Consider the following 18,231-nt stretch of genomic DNA (forward strand, 5'->3'; position numbering starts at 1 on the left):
ACTACTAAAAATGAATTAACTTATCACACACTGCATTTGCCATTTGTGGGATCCAGCTATATATAAAACAACTTTATTAAAGCATTGCTATATTTGGCTGTACATCAGAGATTGCACCTAAAAGAAACGACTTGACAGCAAATGAAAACTCTGTGTAAAATATACATTCTTAAGTGGCTGTTAGTGGAATAGCATAACTTACACTGATAATTCTGTACAGAGCTGTACTGGGATTCACTGATAAGATGATCCTGTAGATTCTTCGAGGGAGACTGACTGTGAGCTGATGATGAGCTTGTCAGATGCCAGCAGTTGTCACTTGTTGCCTGAAATGCACCCACATAGAACCTTGCTGTTTCACAAGGTGACCTTTGACTTTGAGCTATCCGACGAGGCGTCATCTGTTTTTTGCTGGCAAGCACTTGGGGGTCCAATGGGAAGTGTCCATAGGTATAGGTGAGTGGGTGTCCATGTGACGAGGCATAAAGCAGTTCACTGTTCTCCTCATGAGAAATGTCTTCCTGGGGTGATACAACGTTCAGCATACGGCTTCCTCCCCAACTACTGGTGTGGCCACAATCAGCTTTCTCAGTGTGGAATGAATTATATTGCTGAAAATATGAAGGAAAGAAAAGGATGTCAATTTTAAAGGGGGTCAAAAGAGGAATTTAATTTCATTTTATAATCTTCTCTAAAGCTGTATAAAAAAAGAGGATGCATACAGTTTTGTCAATATTTATATCATCCACATTCTCATTTCCATGAAGTTGATTATATTAGATTTTCTAGCGAATATTTTTAAATGGTTCCCAGAATATTAGCCAATCTTTGTAAATTCTAATACCTACGGGAGCTCATTTCCTTCTTTCCCAAGTCCTGATGAAATCAGAGACATTTATAATTTTTCAACATTAGTACCACACAGAAGAAAGCTTTTTTTTCATTTGTGCAAGGATCCAACAAATCATTGACATAAATCAGCTCTGAGCTCTGCTAGAAAAAGACTTTAAAACCAGTTTCTGTGATTCTAATTATTTTACTTGATTTTAAAAGGCACAAAGGGAGTCTTCATGAAATTTTAACAAATGTCCTTATTCTCCTTGCAAAATGCCATTGAATCATCCTTCTACATTCCATCTTTTCATCTGATTTTTATTTCTTTAAAGCAGTTGGCAATCTGTTGCTATGTCATTTAATGTTAAACGTGTTGCCAATGGGAAACAGCCAACACTCAATTCAAAGGATGTATGGCGTTTAGCACAGTTCAACTCTCAAAACATGCTCATTTGTATCCTTATGCAAAAGTAGGCTTCTAGAGTATTCACAAAGTTGATTTAATTTTTAAAATTTTTATTGATACAATTTGATACTGTTATTCTGAGTAAGAAGCATTAAGTCACATTTTGCTTCACTTGACTTCCACAGATATTTTAGGCCAAAACTTTGGTCCAAACAGAGGGATGACCCCACAGTTGGCAGAGGAGACATTACGTTAAGCCTTATTGCCTGTATGCTGGGTCCAATAATTCCATAGGCAACATTAATATAACAGATTAACTTGTTATTTATTTCATTGTTTTTTGGGCCCTGGCTGAGCACAAATTGGTTGTTGCTTATGTTTATATTATAGCAGTGACTGTACTTCAGCAGTATATAAAGGAGTAATGGTAGCATGGCAGTATTGCGGTGGACGAGCAAGCCAGAGCATTAATGATGACCAGATAACCACTATCAGTTGTTGTAAAAAACTCCATCTGGTTCATTAATATCCTTTAGGGAAGGAACTCTACCATCCTGAAGTGATTCCATGCTGTGGGCCATTAAAGGAAAGATGAACTAGCCAAAGACACTCACGTCCCATTAATGAAAAAAATATTGGCTGTGATTTCCTTTGTCCAGACAACACAGAAAGCCAAAATCAATTCAAGTTTGTTTGTTCTTCATTCATTGTTATGGAATGATAAGGAGGGAAAGGGTTCAGTTACGGTCCAGTGGTGTTCTAATTGGGGTGGACTGCATCTGAGAATGCCTCGTAGGAGCAGGTTTAGGATCAGAAATTGTGCCCTCCAAAGTAAAATAGTTGCCATTCAGGATTTGAGCTTGAATATAGTGAGGTATTCAGGTACTGTTGAGGCTTCTGTAATTTGTTCTACTAAGGTTCAGTGACTGGTTTGTAAGTTTACTGTGTTTAGTTTTTTCAGTTTTAGTGATAGTGGAGAACAAAACACTAGGGACATTTGAAATATTGACAGATGCTATAATGTGCAAATTGGACACAATGAACTGAATAGCCCTTTCTCTTTACTGACATCTTTGATCATCTGAAAAGTCATATTGACACATTCAATCAGAGTTTTAACATAGGTCATTATCATTGTGAGACTAAAGAATAATTTATAAGGATGAAGAGATATACCATGAGTTAAGACTTACCAATTTGCAGGACAATGAATGTTCTTTTGCCATTAGCCTGGTATAACCACTAGTTGCCACCAACCTCCCCACTAGTTTCAAAAAATTGCATTATTACACTGTAATTATGAACTAAATTCACTGTAGAAAGTTAGGGAGGCTATTTCAAGAAATTAATAGCCAGTTTTTGGAGTAAATTACTGGTCCTGACATATCACTTAACCCTGGGAGACCCAAACAGGAGATATTTAAATTGTGGAGTGTCACTCCCACAAGTTGCAAATTGTTTCTGTAAGTTTATAAATATTAATTTATAAGTTAAAAGTTTTAAAAAATGTTTTGTATAGCCTTACCTTTTTCTTTTTCAATCCAAGCTTTCCCTTCCTTCAGTTTCTCCTTCAATATCTGATTTTTATTCATTCAGCACATTTCCTTCCCCATTGTTCTCTTTATTTTTTCCCTACCTTTAATATAATGGATGAATCTCGGACCCATCATTTATCAAGGTCTCAAAAATGTTGATTTTGTTGCTCCATTATTAGCTCACATTTCCAGCATTGTTCACTTGTTTATTTAGGTGTTACAATTGCCCTTTGAGATCCAAATGGTGTCTACAAATCTCAATGCTATCCTTTTGATGTCTTGAAAACTTGGATCAAGTCATCTTCAAACTTCTCAATTCTAGTGAAGACAAACTTATTTTGTGTCATTTCTCCTCACAATTTAGTTTTTGGAGTCCAGGACTGAAAAATTGGGGTCGTTCTTGCCATTTTTTTGGATGCCTTTGGGGATCCAAAATGATGTCCATGATGTGCACTCACACTTAGGGTGAATTGGAACAAATGCCATGTTGGTAAGGACGTTAGCACATACTCAGTGAATAGCTGCTGGAACTACCTGGGTCAGACAGGTTATGTTATTAATCAGCATGCAATGCTAATGTGTTGCCAGTGTCATCCTGGAGCTCAAAGCTCAAATAAACATCTTCCGTAACCTCAGACAGCTGAACACACATTCTATAGGAGGAAACTCCCCACCAAGTGCTATTGAAAGCAATCATTGACTACTTATATGTTAGCTGCCTGATTGATTTCTTCTGGCTGTTGCTACCATTCTAAAAATATTTGTGCTTTTGATAGTTTTTAAAGTTGCTAAATCTGACAAGGATTGGTGTGACAAGTGTAAAAGGACATTTCACTAACTGTAAGTTTTTATGCAAACCAGTTGCCCCCAGACATGGCTGAATTAGTTGACATTCTCATCGGTATAAAACACTATCTAGAGAATTTTTGTTTGTTTCAGTGACTGGAGAAGTGGTTACAGATCGATGTCAAGGTTAACAATCCATTCAATGGCTCCAGATACCATAGGTTGAATGGTTGTGATCTCACTGGATTCTTAGAATAGGAATTTAGCAAGAGGGCAAAGCTCTGACTTGGATGACCACGATCATTAACTAGCTGTACTTTAGTGTTCAAATCATTCCTGAATCATTCCCAAGCATTTTAGGGTTGTCCAGATTTCCTTTGTAAGTTTGAAACCTGGTGTTCTCCACTGGGGTAAGTGACATTTGCAGTCAGTCAGGTGGCACACCAATCTGAGGTCGAGCTGCTGACAGTTTGTGAGAGTTTGGAAGGAATTAAAGTTGAGGCTGTGAATTTTCAAATGCATATGTGTGGCTTCTGAAGTCCTCTGTTAATGAGAGTGATTGTGAGCTATCAGTTGGAGACGTTCTTTGAATAGGATGTTGTTCTTGCTGACATTTAGAGAATGAACAGAGACAATGCAGAACAAGTCTACACTCATCTGTCCCTAAGCACTGATCAAAGTAGAAGATTCTATCTCAAGTGGTGCAAAGGAGCCAGGTAACTTTCTCTGTTACTGATGTATCAGTCTCTGCAGCTCTCGGATACTCTGAGCTGAAATTCCTCTTGCTGCAAACATATACTGCAGCAATGTTTTCCCTGGGTCACACTAGCATCCAGAAGCTTCCATATGAGACATCACCCACCCTGCCATCCTCAATGTGATTTAATTTACTTCTTAATTATTTTATTCAATTATTTATTCTTTTAAGTATATTTTATAACCCTCATCACTATTTCCTATGCTACGTTAAATCCTTGGAATAGAATCGACCTTAACCATTTACCAGATACTCATAAAACCTCTTCTTCTTTAGGAGATTAAGAACAATGCTCAATATAAACCCCTGTGCTGAGTTGATGCCAGGTGCCTCCAAGCTCCTTGATGTTGACTGTAGGTTTTCTGACAGGTTTCTATATTCTTCAAGAATTTCCAGGGTATAGACCCATCAATTTGTTTTTGCAGATTGCCTTACAGAAGTGATTATCTCAATATTCTGCTGTAGAACTGTGACTGAGCTGATAAGTTGGCACTTACTATATATAACGAGTACCCTGGTTTCAGACCACTTGGGCCCAATGTCTCAACAGATGCAAGAACCGCCTCTATTCTATGCTATCCTTCAATTTACATGGAGTGCCAGGGTCTGGCCCGGTGGCTGTTAGTGTTAAAAGGTTAAATGTACCTGCATCCTCAATATCCTATTATTCTTCCATCACTGCCTGAGTATCTTAAAGGAGAAACACATAAGGGTAAGATTCGGTTGTGGGATTGAGATGCATAGTAGTAAAGGTGGGGAAGAGTTGCAGACTTGCATCATCTAACGCTTGTCAGTCTGAAGCGTGTGTGAAATGAACAATGTTAGGATGAAAGAAATGAGCTAGGTATAAGGGTGCTGTCATTCTTGATGGTCTCAGACCTACCATAAGTCACATCACAGTAGGGGAATGCACTGTCTCTTTCATAGGGTTTATGACATGCAGTCATTCCTGAATCTCCTGCTGCCGCTGTTTCTATGTCATCTTGAACTGGAATGAAGAGGAAAGGGTGTCAGTGATTGTGGTGAAATTTTTTAGGTGATGTGATGGCTATGGCTGAATAGTTGGTTTCTAGTTGTACACAAGCTGTGAGAAATAGATGTGAGGCTTGCAACAGTGCTGAGTCTATAAAGGAATGGAAACATATGAATGTCAGGATTGAGCCCTGATGATTGGGAATGTTGGGAGGTGAGTGATGGAGTGGGAGCAAGGCAGTGGTGAATTGAGAAGTAGCAGAGGATTGTGGTGTATCTGGAAAGATATGTCATTTGAGAATGCATCTACTAACTTTAGTCACTGGCTGTACTGTCTGTACTGTATTCAGCTCCCTTGACTTGATTCCTAACATTAATTTTGACATATATGTGTTCTTATTGCCTTTGGACAATTTATCTGGCCTGTGGGTGCAGAGTATTTGTCCATTCCACCTCCTTTACTAAGACCTCTAATTGCAAGGTCTATGAAGCTTTGAGCTGAAACTTTATTGCTGGAACAGCACAGCAGGTCAGGCAGCATCTAGGGAACAGAAGATTCGACGTTTCGGGCACATGCCCTTCTTCAGGCATGTGCCCGAAACGTCGAATCTTCTGTTCCCTAGATGCTGCCTGACCTGCTGTGCTGTTCCAGCAATAAAGTTTCAGCTTTGATCTCCAGCGTCTGCAGACCTCACTTTCTCCTATGAAGCTTTGAGCCAATGCTTTCTCATGACATTTTTCAATGTCGCCTCAGTCAGATTCATTTATCACATGAGTGCCAATGTTTGGTCCAACTACAGTCTAGTTGCCCTTTCTAAGGTGTAAGCTAACTTTAAACAATGCAGGCTAACTTTAACTAGTGCTGGTTAAACATGATATTGAGCCCTGCTAACATACCCAGTGAATTAGTATTGTGGTTAACACTGGCTGGATGCAGTAATCACTGAAATGGGAGGCAGCATGACATTGGCATGCTTCTTGGAATGCAATCAACAAGTTGGTTAATCATGCTTTCTGCTCATTTTCATGGGTTATTGACTTTGGTCTCCTCTAATGTTTTTGAAGCCATTACCCTGCCTGGTGAATTATTCCAATATGTAAAATTACTCACTATAAGATGACTTATGACATTGTTCAAAGATTGTCATGTTACGTGGCTCTATTCAACTTACACAGTTTAACTGTTTTCTGTATTGCTTCCATCAATGTTAATTCACTGGTCCAATACAGTACCAAGTTGTAGAAGGATAATATAGTACAGGAGACCTTCAGCCACCATGTCTGTGTTTGCCAATTAGCCTGACTTACCTGGTTTTCCTATAGCCTTGCATATGTTTCCCCTTCAAGTTGCTTATGCAATTTCATTTGAAAGTTATTACTGAATCAGCTTACACCATCCTTTCTGGTGGTACTTTCCAGATCATGACAGCTCACTAGTTAATAAACAAACACCAGGAGTTTCAGACTCTCCAGGTTTTACTTGGAAGTTTTCAGATGCAACATGAGTGGAGTGCTGCTAACTGCCTCCAGGACTGAAAAGAACAAATATCATCCAGGGTTCAAGTTCCTTTATACTATCCAATGAACTACATTGCAAAATGTAGTGCCTGCTCTTTCGATTAAAAAGAATTCCAGTCTCTAATCTAATCTCTCTATGGTTCAAAAGCCTGCAGCCTGCCAGTACACACCAGTAGACGATGGACATTTAGATGAAATAAAGTAGGACACTTGCTGTAAATGAGTTTACTGTCTTCTGGCGAGGAGCATAAAAATGACAATAAGTATCAGAAACTTAAAATGGTCAGTTTGGAAGAGTTACTGAAAAAGAACTAGGCTACTTTTCAGTTCAGTTCTCAAACCATTAAGTATTTAATTTTACATTAAGTGGAAGTCCAATGTATGACTATAAATTGGAAATAGTTTTTCATTAAGAGATGCATATACAGTGCTTCCCTTATTTGACTCTCCGGAATTATTACTGAGCTGAAAAGCAATGAGAATTTAAAAGTAAACATGTAGTCAAAATCTTGCAGATGTCATTTCCATCTCTAAATTCATGTTTGAATATGTAATAAAGAATTCAGTATGTGCTGGTTTGGATATCTCATGCTACTGTAAAACAGCACTGTGCGTGGCAATAGCCCTTTGTGTATCGTGTTCTAATATGGTCAGATGTAGGTTTGGGCTTGTTTCTCTCCACAGTTCTTGCCCTCGGCCAGGCTGTCAGTGAGAAGTAGAAAATACAAGCCAAGTGCATCCCCATAGGGAGTAAGTAAAAGTCAAATGAGTCATCCTGGATGATTTTTGTACACTTCCTATTGCTTTAATCAAGAAAGGCTTTGCCAGAGAGGCCCACAATCAGCTCATCTGCTTTTTTTCATCACATCCTTCAATTTGCACCACACCACATTCCAGTGGGACATGCTGCTAGGAAATGGGCCAGAGTAACTCATGGTGACCCTTCCTATAAGAAAACATCTGCCCTCTGTTCCAGACCTCTCCTTCACAACTATGCTGTGAATACATGCAGACATTAATTTTCGTACTTTATGCATAGCAAGCTCAATTCTTCAACATCCTACCATATCTGCACAAATGGGTCAGGGTCATAATATTCCATAATATGCACCTGCGGATAAGGAGATGTCTTTAGTTTTGATTTCAACTTGGCAATTTTGGGCTTCAGTTGTTTTTGGCTTTCATGTGAGGTAGGCAGCAGCATCTTATATGGGAATGAGGACTTGGTGGCTGTAGTCTGGTCCAGTGACAGTTGTAGCTCTTTGTATTCAATGTCCCTGCAACATAAGATTCAATAGCATTCTAATATGTGGTGATAATTTTAAAACAGCATTAAATATTAGATTATCCAAAATAATCTTAAAAATCCAGTGACCATTTAATACAAATTCATTGACTTTGTCTTTGAAAATAGCTCATGAAGGAAATTAAATCCACAAGTGTTCAAACAGCAGTATTAACTGTAAGTAATTGCCAGCTGTATATCCGCTTAATATCCCAATCTGTCTCTTTGTCAGGCACCAGCTGATAGACTTGTCGTGGTCATTTCCTTTTGACCAGGACTGCCTGTCAGACATCTGGAATGTGCCTGGTGTACTATTGATTTCATCAGATCAAGAGTGCTCACAAAGCCCGTTTTTGCATATTAAAAAAAATTAAACTGAAAATTTATTGCACTTTGATGTTCAGCAGGAACTGCCTGTTGAGGAGATGACTTGTTTTATTTCCTGCTGCGTAAAATCACAAGACTGTGAATTCACAGAAAATAAAGCTTGATGAGTTGTATTATCTTATCAAGAAAAGCTTTTAATGGCTTTGTCTTACACTCATTATTTGTGATTCCAGATGATTTAAAATATTACATTTTGTTAAATGCAGTTTCACTTGCAGGAGTGGGAAATAACAACTTATCATGAAACATAATCTAACAACATTTCTCAAACACTAGGTAAAACACTTAATTGGTATAGTTAATGAAAAGATGAGTAATACAGCTGCATAGTAATAGTACTGTAGATTTTATTAAATTGGCCTGTTCAGACATACGATGACACATGCTATGGAGCTGGTGGGACTTGAGTCCAGGCCTTTCAGTGCAGGCTTGCTGCATTGGCCCAGTGAAACTCAGCACAAGCTGGAAGAACAGCATTTCATTTACTTCTTGGGAACCCCGCAGCATCAGGACTCAATATTAAGTTCAATAATTTTCAGGCCTGAACACCTTCTTCCCTGTCCTTTACCCACCCCCATACCCCGTCCCTGTCATCACATGGCCAACCCGTTTTCACCTACTTATGGTTCCCATTATCAGTTTTTCTTTCTCCCTAGTAAAATATTATCCATCCTTTTGTCTCCCTGACTATTTCTCTCTCTCTCTCTTTCATTCCTTCCTTCCACCCTCCCATCTTGTCCTCAGCATATACACCACCTTTTCGTAGCTACTGTCAGTTCTGAAGAAGGGTGACTGGACTCAAAAAACATTAACCCTGCTTTCTCTCAACAGATGCTATCAGAGCTGCTGAGTTTCTACAGCAATTTCTGATTTTATTTTATCTGCATAGAGTTGCAGGTGAGCAGGAAACTACCTTGGAGCTATTAGATACCTTATTATAATATTCAACCTGGTCTTTACCTATAGTGTTACCGAACTATTCTGCTTTAACAGCCAGTGCATTGGTTTCCTCAACGATCAACAACCCACTAGGGTCACTGAAACAAGTATATTGCTTCTGAGGAACTGGCAGGCTGGGAGGGCTTTGAATAGAAGATATCCAGCCAGGTCTGAGGCTGCTACTCACAGCAGTCCTTCTCAAAAGATCATTTTTTAAATTCATTCATTCATGGGTTATTGGCATCGGTGATTGGGCCGTATTTATTCCCATTCCTGGTTGTCCTTGAGAAGATGACGGTGAGCTGCTTTCTTGAACCATTGCAATCCGCGTGTTGTAGGTAGACTCACCATGTTGTTAGCAAGAGAATTCCAGGGTTTGACATAGCAACAGTGAAGGAATGGTGATACATTTCCAAGTCAGGATGGTAAGTGGCTTGGAAGGGAATTTACAGGTTGTGATGTTTCCATGCATCTGCTGCTCTTGTCCTTCCAGGTAGTAGTGATCATGTGTTCAGAAGGTGCTATCGAAGGAGCCTTGGTGAATGTCACCGGCTGGTCATTGCTAACTTCTTGGAACCTAATTAGTTGACTTGTCTTGTGCTTCATTCAACACTTCTCTGCTGTCATCCTTTAACAGAATGGAGTAACTTATGCAATTCAACCTCGTATCTCTGATGAAAAACAGGAGCTGCAAAAGCAGCATCGACCACTAAGTGTCAGCAGCACCAAGAACAACATCAATAGCTGTCACTGCCTTCTGCTCATCATGTGTTGAAAAGTGACTTGGGATATCTTGAGAACATCCATGGTTTGATTTGGTGCTACATAGGTGCAAGTGTCTAGTCCATCATTCTTTTTAACTTCTTGCTTTCAGAATCAGTAGGTGTAGGTCTGGGGAGCAGAGCCACACAAAGGAACTCTGGTTTAGCTTAGATTAGATTAGATTAGATTCCCTACAGTGTGGAAACATGTCCTTTGGCCCAACCAGTCCACACCAACCCTCCAAATAGTAATCCACCCAGACCCATTTCCCTCTGACTAATGCACATAACACTATGGGCAATTTAGCATTGCCAATTCACCTGACCTGCACATCTTTGTGACTGTGGGAGGAAACAGGAGCACCCGGAGGAAACCCATGCAGTCACAGGAAGAATGTGCAAACTCCACACAGACAGTCACCCAAGGCTGGAATCGAATGATGGTGTATATGCAGTAACCTCCTACACGAGGGACGTTTATGTACAGTGAGCTTCATGTCTCCACAAGACAAGCCCCTGAACACACTAGAGATAAGGGAAAGCAGCATTTCCATTGTCTTGATAGTTGGGAGTTACTCAGGTTCATTAAAATATCACAGATCATTCTGCTGTTACTTTGTAGGACATCGAAGAACCCACATCTAAGTACCAGAGTTAAAGGGTTCAGAACATTGAGACATCATTGTGAAGGCTCCACCACTGATGGCTCTACAGCTTCTACATGATCCAAGATAGCCAGCAGTTTCAGAACCAAAATATTGGAGTGTAGGTTGTGGAATATCTTGCAATAACCGGTCAAATTATAAAAACTGATAAATGAAGTAGCAATACAGGTGCTAATAATTTTGGTCCCAAAACATCCATCACCTAAACACTGCTTGTGAGATCAGGACCCATACCTTCATTAATCTTACCTTCTCAATGTTTTTTTCTGCTCCTCGCATGTCACTGTCTGTCACTGATGCTATTTTGCTTCACCCGGTATGCTCTCCTCAAGTTCAACTTTTGAATGCCTTGGTTGGATGGTTTAATTCCAAGGTGCACTTGAATGATGCAACATTCCAAGAGGCATATAATTGATACTGATGGAAGGAGAAAATCTTCTTTTGTCACCCAGATGGTCTTCAAATATCCTAGTGACATGGACCTGAAGTTCAAAGTGTGCTTCACTGTCAGTGACCACATAATTCAGTCTGGTGGAAACTAAAAGGAGGATATGTGTGATTCTAAATGAGGGGTGAGTCACCTCTACTGTCCTATTTTGTGATTTCTCTTCAAACCATCCTTTCTGTATTTGGAGATCCAACTTCTCAAAAGTGCAGCTTATACAGTTCACTTCCTGTACCCTTTTCTCCTGAAGTACTCTTGTTAACAGAAGCAGAGCAACTTTGTTTTTCATTCATGAGATTTGGCCATTACAGGCTGGGCCACAATTTCCTGTCTGTCATTAATTGCCCTTGAGAAGGTCTTGGTGAGCTGTCTTCTTCAACCATTGTGGTTCATGTGATACAGACACACCAACAATACTGTTAGGGAGGGAGTTCCAGAATTCTGAACCAGCAACAATGAAGAAGTGATTATTCAGTGTCAAGTCGGGCCAGTATATGGCTTGGAGGGGAATTTGCAAGTTGTGGTGTTCCCATTTATCTGTTGCTCTTGTCCTTCTAAATGGTTAAGGTTGTAGATTTAGAACCGCTGCCTAAGAAATTTTGTAGAATTGTTCCTGTGTGTCTTGTTGATGGCTTACTGTGCAGCTACTATGCATTGTGGTGGAGGGAATTGTGGTCAGATGGGACACTATCAAGCCTTTTATTCTGTCATAGATTCCAATGACTGTTGTTAGAGTTGCACTCATCCAAGCAACTGGAGAATAGTCCATCACACTCCTGACTTGTGCCTTGTAGATGGTGGACAGACTTTGAGGAGTCAGGATGTGAATTATTCTCCTCAGAATATTTAACATCTGACCTGCAATTATAGCCACAGTATTTACACGGTTGGTCCAGTTCAGTTCCTAATCAATGGTAACTGCCAGAATTGCAGAATGCAGTTATTGCATTATTCAGCAATGGTAATGATATTGAATGTTGAGGAACAATGTTTAGATTCTTTTGGTGGAACTGGCATTAAGCTGTTATTGTCATTGTGTCTAATAAAACCTTTATATCATAGCGCTATCCTTAAGTGTTGGGAAGATGTGAAAGTGCATCACGAAAGTGCTGTATCTGAAGAAACAGAGTTCTACAGTTGAGGGTTTTAACTGAATTTTACTAGCAATAGGAGATGACACACATTGAAAAGTGCAGTTGAATAGACAACCGTAAAAACCTAGTTAAACATTATAACAATTGGTCACTAGTAGAGAACAGTCCATGAGTTTAATAGATAGAGTGTTATATCAAATAGTTATGAAGTTACCCCATGGACCCTTACCTTGCCAGTCTGTCATTCATAGAAAGACAGAGCTTATATTTATATAGCACCATTCACAACTCAAGACATCCTAAAATGCTTTACAGCCAATGAAGTGCAGACACTATTGTAATTCACGTGAGCAGCCATCTCCTTCCAAAGATTGTGATCCACCTTTGACTTTATCGAATCATTGTTCAGGAGGGGAAGAAGCCAAACAGCATGGAAACAATTGTACTACATTTCTTCCAGCATGTTTTGTGTGGCAATTCTTTGAAATGTGTGGCCTGAGGCTACCATAAGTTGCTCAGTGATATTTTTCATGTTTTCTGGAAAAAAGTCTCCATTTTAATTCCGCTGTTTCCATAATTTCTGTTGTCCTTTCTGGGGTGGGTTATTTCTTTGGCTTTATTATAACACCAGCATTTCTTTGCTTTTAGATTTTCAGCACAATTGTTTGGAGGAAAGACCATTATTATGTTGTCATGATACTACATATGTAGTGGGACTTGACTGGATTACTGTTTATTTCATAGTGATATGTACATCAGAGAGATTCTCCATTTCCCAGGCTCAACCGATATATCAATAACCTGACTAAAATTGCTCAGGTAATATTGACTCGGTTTTGAATCTAACTGATGCTACCCAAGCTTTCTTTATTGGAAAGCTATTTCAATCAGTGTAGATTGAATTTTAATCCTTAATATTAAAAGATGAATTTCTAATTCATGTTATTATCTAACTCAACCATCTCTCTACTATCACCTTACCACCAACTCAGTGCAAGTTATCACTCTGTGAATGAATATTTTACATCCAAATAGAACCAGATGTTAATTAACATTGAGTTCAACTAATTTTTTACATTATGCTTCCCTCAATACCTTTTGCATTAAACAGTCTGTGCCACCACTGAACATCAAGCTCTTAGTTCGTGGACTGTCACTGAACTCATCTCCTCTGGAGATCTCCATTCCATAATTTCCCATCTCACACTTCCCATAGCCCATTTCTAATTGCTTCCCAAAATTCGCAAATGAGACTGCCCCAGTTTGTTCATATCCCATTCAACTTAGTTCTTCTTATCTTGACTCTACATTTCCCTCTTTTTTCAGTCTCTCCCCACTTACAAGAGTGATTCTGCAATTTCCAGTTTTCTGGCCCTAGCTACCTCCTCTTCGGCATGGATATGCAATCTCTCCATGCATCCATCCATCGGAAGGATCTCCACTTTTCCTCAAAAAGGGGTTTCAACAGCTCTGATCCACCCTCCTTCACCTGGCTGAGCTTGTTCTCACTTTGAGCAAATTTTCCTTTAACTCATCTCACTTCGTTCAAGTCAAAGACTGTGGATACCCTTATGGTTTCCAGCTATGCCTATCTCCTTGTGGGGGATGTGGAATATTCCTGAGATTCCTATACACAACTCTTTCTTTGATACATCGGTGTTTTGCTCCATGCTGTAATTCGTAATTGGAAAAATCTGTCAGTTTTACTTTCAATTTCTATCCTTCTCTCACCTTCACCTGGTCCAACTCTGAATTTTCCCTTCCCTTTCTTGACTTCATTGTTTCCATTTCTGAGATAGATTGCCCACCAATATCCATTACAAACCCACTGATTCCCACAGTTATCTTGGCTATTCATCCTCACATCCGGCTTCCAGCAAGATTCCATTGCATTTCCCAGTTTCTCCAGCTTCATCATGTGTTCTGATTATGCTACCATCCGTTGGGGTCCTCCAACATAATCTCCTTTATCCTCAACCGAAGATTCCTCACCACTGTCGCTGACAGGTCCCTCATCTATGTCCCACCTATTTCCCGCATTTCTGTCCACATCTCCTTCCTTCCCTTCCATAATGATTATAGGGTTCTCCTTCTCCTCACTTACCATCCTACCAGCCTCCGCATTCAAAGAATTATCCTCAATCATTTCTGCCCCTTCCAGTGGGATGCCAGCATCAAACACCTTTCCCTCCCTCCACTGTCAGTGTTCTCCAGAGACCTTTCTATTTGCAACACCCTCGTCACCCCTTCATCCCTCCAAACACTTCTTCATCACCCATGCAATTGCATAATGTGTAACACTTGACCATTCACCTCCTCATTGTCCAATGCCCCAAACACACATTCAAGGTGGTACAGTGCTTTACTTGTACTTCTTTCAATGTAGTCTCCTGTATTTGCTACTCACAATGCGGTCTCCTTTACATTACACCAGGTTATAGTCCAACAGGTTTAATTGGAAGCACTAGCTTTCCGAGCACTGCTCCTTCATCAGGTAGTTGTGGAGTACACAATTGTAAGACACAGAATTTATAGCAAAAGTTTACAATGTGATGTAACTGAAATTATACATTGAAAAATACCTTGATTGTTTGTTAAGTCTCTCATCTGTTAGAATGACCATGTTAGTTTCACTTCTTTCATATGTAAATCACAAAACTCTTTTTAAAATACTAAAAAAAGGCTTTGTGATTTACATATGAAAGAAGTGAAACTATCATGGTCATTCTAACAGATGAGAGACTTAACAAACAATCAAGGTATTTTTCAATGTATAATTTCAGTTACATCACACTGTAAACTTTTGCTATAAATTCTGTGTCTTACAATTGTGTACTCCACAACTACCTGATGAAGGAGCAGTGCTCGGAAAGCTAGTGCTTCCAATTAAACCTGTTGGACTATAATCTGGTGTTGTGTGATTTTTAACTTTGTACACCCCAGTCCAACACCGGCATTTCCAAATCCTTTATATTATTGAGACCAAATGGAGACTGGTTGACTGCTTAGTAGAACACCTCCATTCTGTCCAGAGGAATAACCCCCACCTTCCAGTTTACTGCCATTTCAATTAACCATCTTGGTTTGCATCTTGCACCTACTACAGCAGATTTTCCAAAGCAAATTCCATTTCCAAGTAGTTCTGAGGCTTTTGATGCTTAAGGACCTAAACTTGTGCCCTTTCTCCTGCTAGACTCCTAGGTAGAGGTCAGCGAGCCAGTAAAAATACTTAACAGAGCTAGAGGTTAGAAAATTGGGCAAGGAAAGGGTTTGGATTTCTCTAGTGTGCAGAAATCATGTCACATTGAAGGCGTACCAAATTCATACAATCATACAATTTTCATACAAGCTGGCAGCACAGGAGGAGATCATTTGGTCCACCATATCTATTCCAGCTATTTGAAAGAGCTATTCAATTCATCCACTTCTCAATTTTTCTCTATGGCATGAAAATTGTTCGTTTATCTGTAAAGTGTTATTTGTCCAATTCCCTTTTGGAAGTTATTATTGAAGCTGCTCAACATTCTACACTCTAAGGAGAACAAACCTGATTTCCACAGTCTGTCTAGAATCTACAATCTACTTTAAGATTAAAACAGATGGTTTTCAGTAAAATGCCACACCACTGATCATTTTTACCTGATGTTTTAGGATATGCTGATTGGAAATGCCTATTTCGTTTTTTAAAAATTACATAATAGTATCGATTGATGTTATATGTCCAGAACGGAATTAAGAATTATAAAGACATTTAACAAGATTAAATGAAAAACACTGCAGAACCTGGAAATCTGAAACAAACGCAGAGAATTCTGGGGAAACAGAACAAGTCTGGCAGCATCCGCAGAGGGAGAAACAGAGTTAACATTTCAAGTCCGGTATAACTTCTTCTGAATGTCTCACCCCACAGATGCTGCCAGACCTGCTGAATTTCTCCAGCATTTTCCATGTACGTTCAACAACAATAACTGGTGCTTTACAATAATGGGGAAAGTAACATTTTCAAGTGTAAAAATATCAACAGATAGGTTAGGAAGGAATTCATGACAGAATAATTTAACAGGAAATTGTATATTTAGTGAATTTGATTGACCGTTTCAAGTTCTGGATTTTCTTACACATCCTACTTCTTTCATATGCTATTACAACTTTTTGTCAATGAACACATGTATGTATATACTTACGTTAGGACATAATTGACGCTCACAATGCAATGGGGTCTGGATGAACGACTATTATGAACAATGGTAGCATAGCTCTGAACCCACACCCAGCCTCCATGTTTTGACAGCAGTCTGTAGTACTTTGTTGTGACTTGTCCTTTGACCAGCACTTCCAGAATAATTAAAAACAAAATTACTTGGTATTTTTCCAGCATTATTTCAGATGAATATTAAAACATTTTGCAACATTTCCTCAAATTGCACAACATTTTGAAACATATGACTACTTGAAACCATATTATTAATTTAAAAAATACTGTTACCAATATTAACTGATTTATGCTTTATATATTCATCAATCTTTCTTCTGTCAGTACATTGTGGGGTGGCATGGTGGCTCAGTGGTTAGCACTGCTGCCTCACAGCACCAGAGATGCAGGCTCAATTCCAGCCTTAGGCAACTGTCTGTGTGGAATTTGTACACTCTCCCTGTATCTGCTTGGGTTTCTTTCCACAGTCCAAAGATATGCAGGCTAGGTGGATCAGCCATGGGGTTACAGGCATAGGGTAGGAGTCTGGATGAGATGCTCTTTGGAGTATCAGTACGGACTTGATCGGCTGAATGGCTGGCTTCCACACTGCAGGGATTCTATGATTTAACAGAGATGCTAATCCTTCTAAAGTAAAGTCACCGATTATTTAAAAGAACTCGTCCTTATCCGAGAAACATTTATAGCGTTGGTTTAAATACTCATGATTTGCTGTCTATTCTAATGCAATCATTTAAAAGAGGGTGGTTTGCATGTCACAGAGAGTGTTTCGCGTGTGAAATAAACTTCCTGTGGAAGTGGTAGATGCAGGTAAAATTACAACATTTAAAGACATTTCAATGGATACTTGAATAGGAAAGGTTTGGAGGGATATGGGCCATGAGCAGGCAGAATGGACTCGTTTAGTTTGGGATTATGCTTGGCATGGACTGGTTGGACTGAAGGGTCTGTTTCCATGCTGTATGGTTGTATGATTCTAAGACCCCAAAATTATGGAATTCCTTAACTGAATTAGGTTTTCTCAGTCCCACTGTTATGTTCCAAGAAGGATCAGGAGGCAGAAGTGTTAACAGAGGGAGCTTTATTGTGGAGGTGTTCACTCTACAGGCAGCGAAATTAGAGAAGGAGAGAGAGCTGTTTGTCCTCCTAAATTGCTGATAATGTAATAATTATGTCACATGATCAGACTCTTAAAGTGCCAGTCTACCATACAATCACAAATACACGCCAAATACAAACTTCAAACTTTTTAATTGTAAGTTGAGCCAGTTCCAAAAACTACTTGCTGATTTGCCTCATACATTGTATTTTTTTCCAATGAGCTATTCTGTGTTATGAGGCTTAGCCTATTCTTTTGGTTTCTCACCAAAAGATGATTGGATTGGGGAGGAACTTGATATGTTTAGCATATGTTTTATGACACATGCCTGAAATGTTTTTTTTCATTACGTTATTTTCAGAACATATACTGTGAGAGTCATGATTATTTTGTTCAGACTTCATTTCTTAATGACAACGAACTATAATATGCCCAACATATCCACATTGCTAACTACTTCTGTTCTTGAAGAGTAATAATGTTGAATATCGATAGCTATGCCATGATTACTGTCAACAATTGAGTGATAATCCGC

At 39.2% G+C, this 18,231-nt stretch overlaps 1 protein-coding gene across 1 annotated transcript in view; it reads right to left on the minus strand.

Annotated features, from left to right (window-relative positions):
• Positions 1-18,231, minus strand: part of sim2 (SIM bHLH transcription factor 2) — a 93,909-nt gene that overhangs the window by 3,759 nt on the left and 71,919 nt on the right. The window contains exons 8-10 of the mRNA XM_043701233.1: positions 16,569-16,716; positions 7,920-8,085; positions 203-611 (exon numbers count right to left, since the gene is read on the minus strand). Coding sequence (XP_043557168.1) covers positions 203-611; positions 7,920-8,085; positions 16,569-16,716 — 723 coding nt within the window. The remainder of the gene's footprint in view (positions 1-202; positions 612-7,919; positions 8,086-16,568; positions 16,717-18,231) is intronic.

This window comes from Chiloscyllium plagiosum, chromosome 12, assembly GCF_004010195.1.
Source record: "Chiloscyllium plagiosum isolate BGI_BamShark_2017 chromosome 12, ASM401019v2, whole genome shotgun sequence".
Classification (NCBI taxonomy): Eukaryota; Metazoa; Chordata; class Chondrichthyes; order Orectolobiformes; family Hemiscylliidae; genus Chiloscyllium; species Chiloscyllium plagiosum.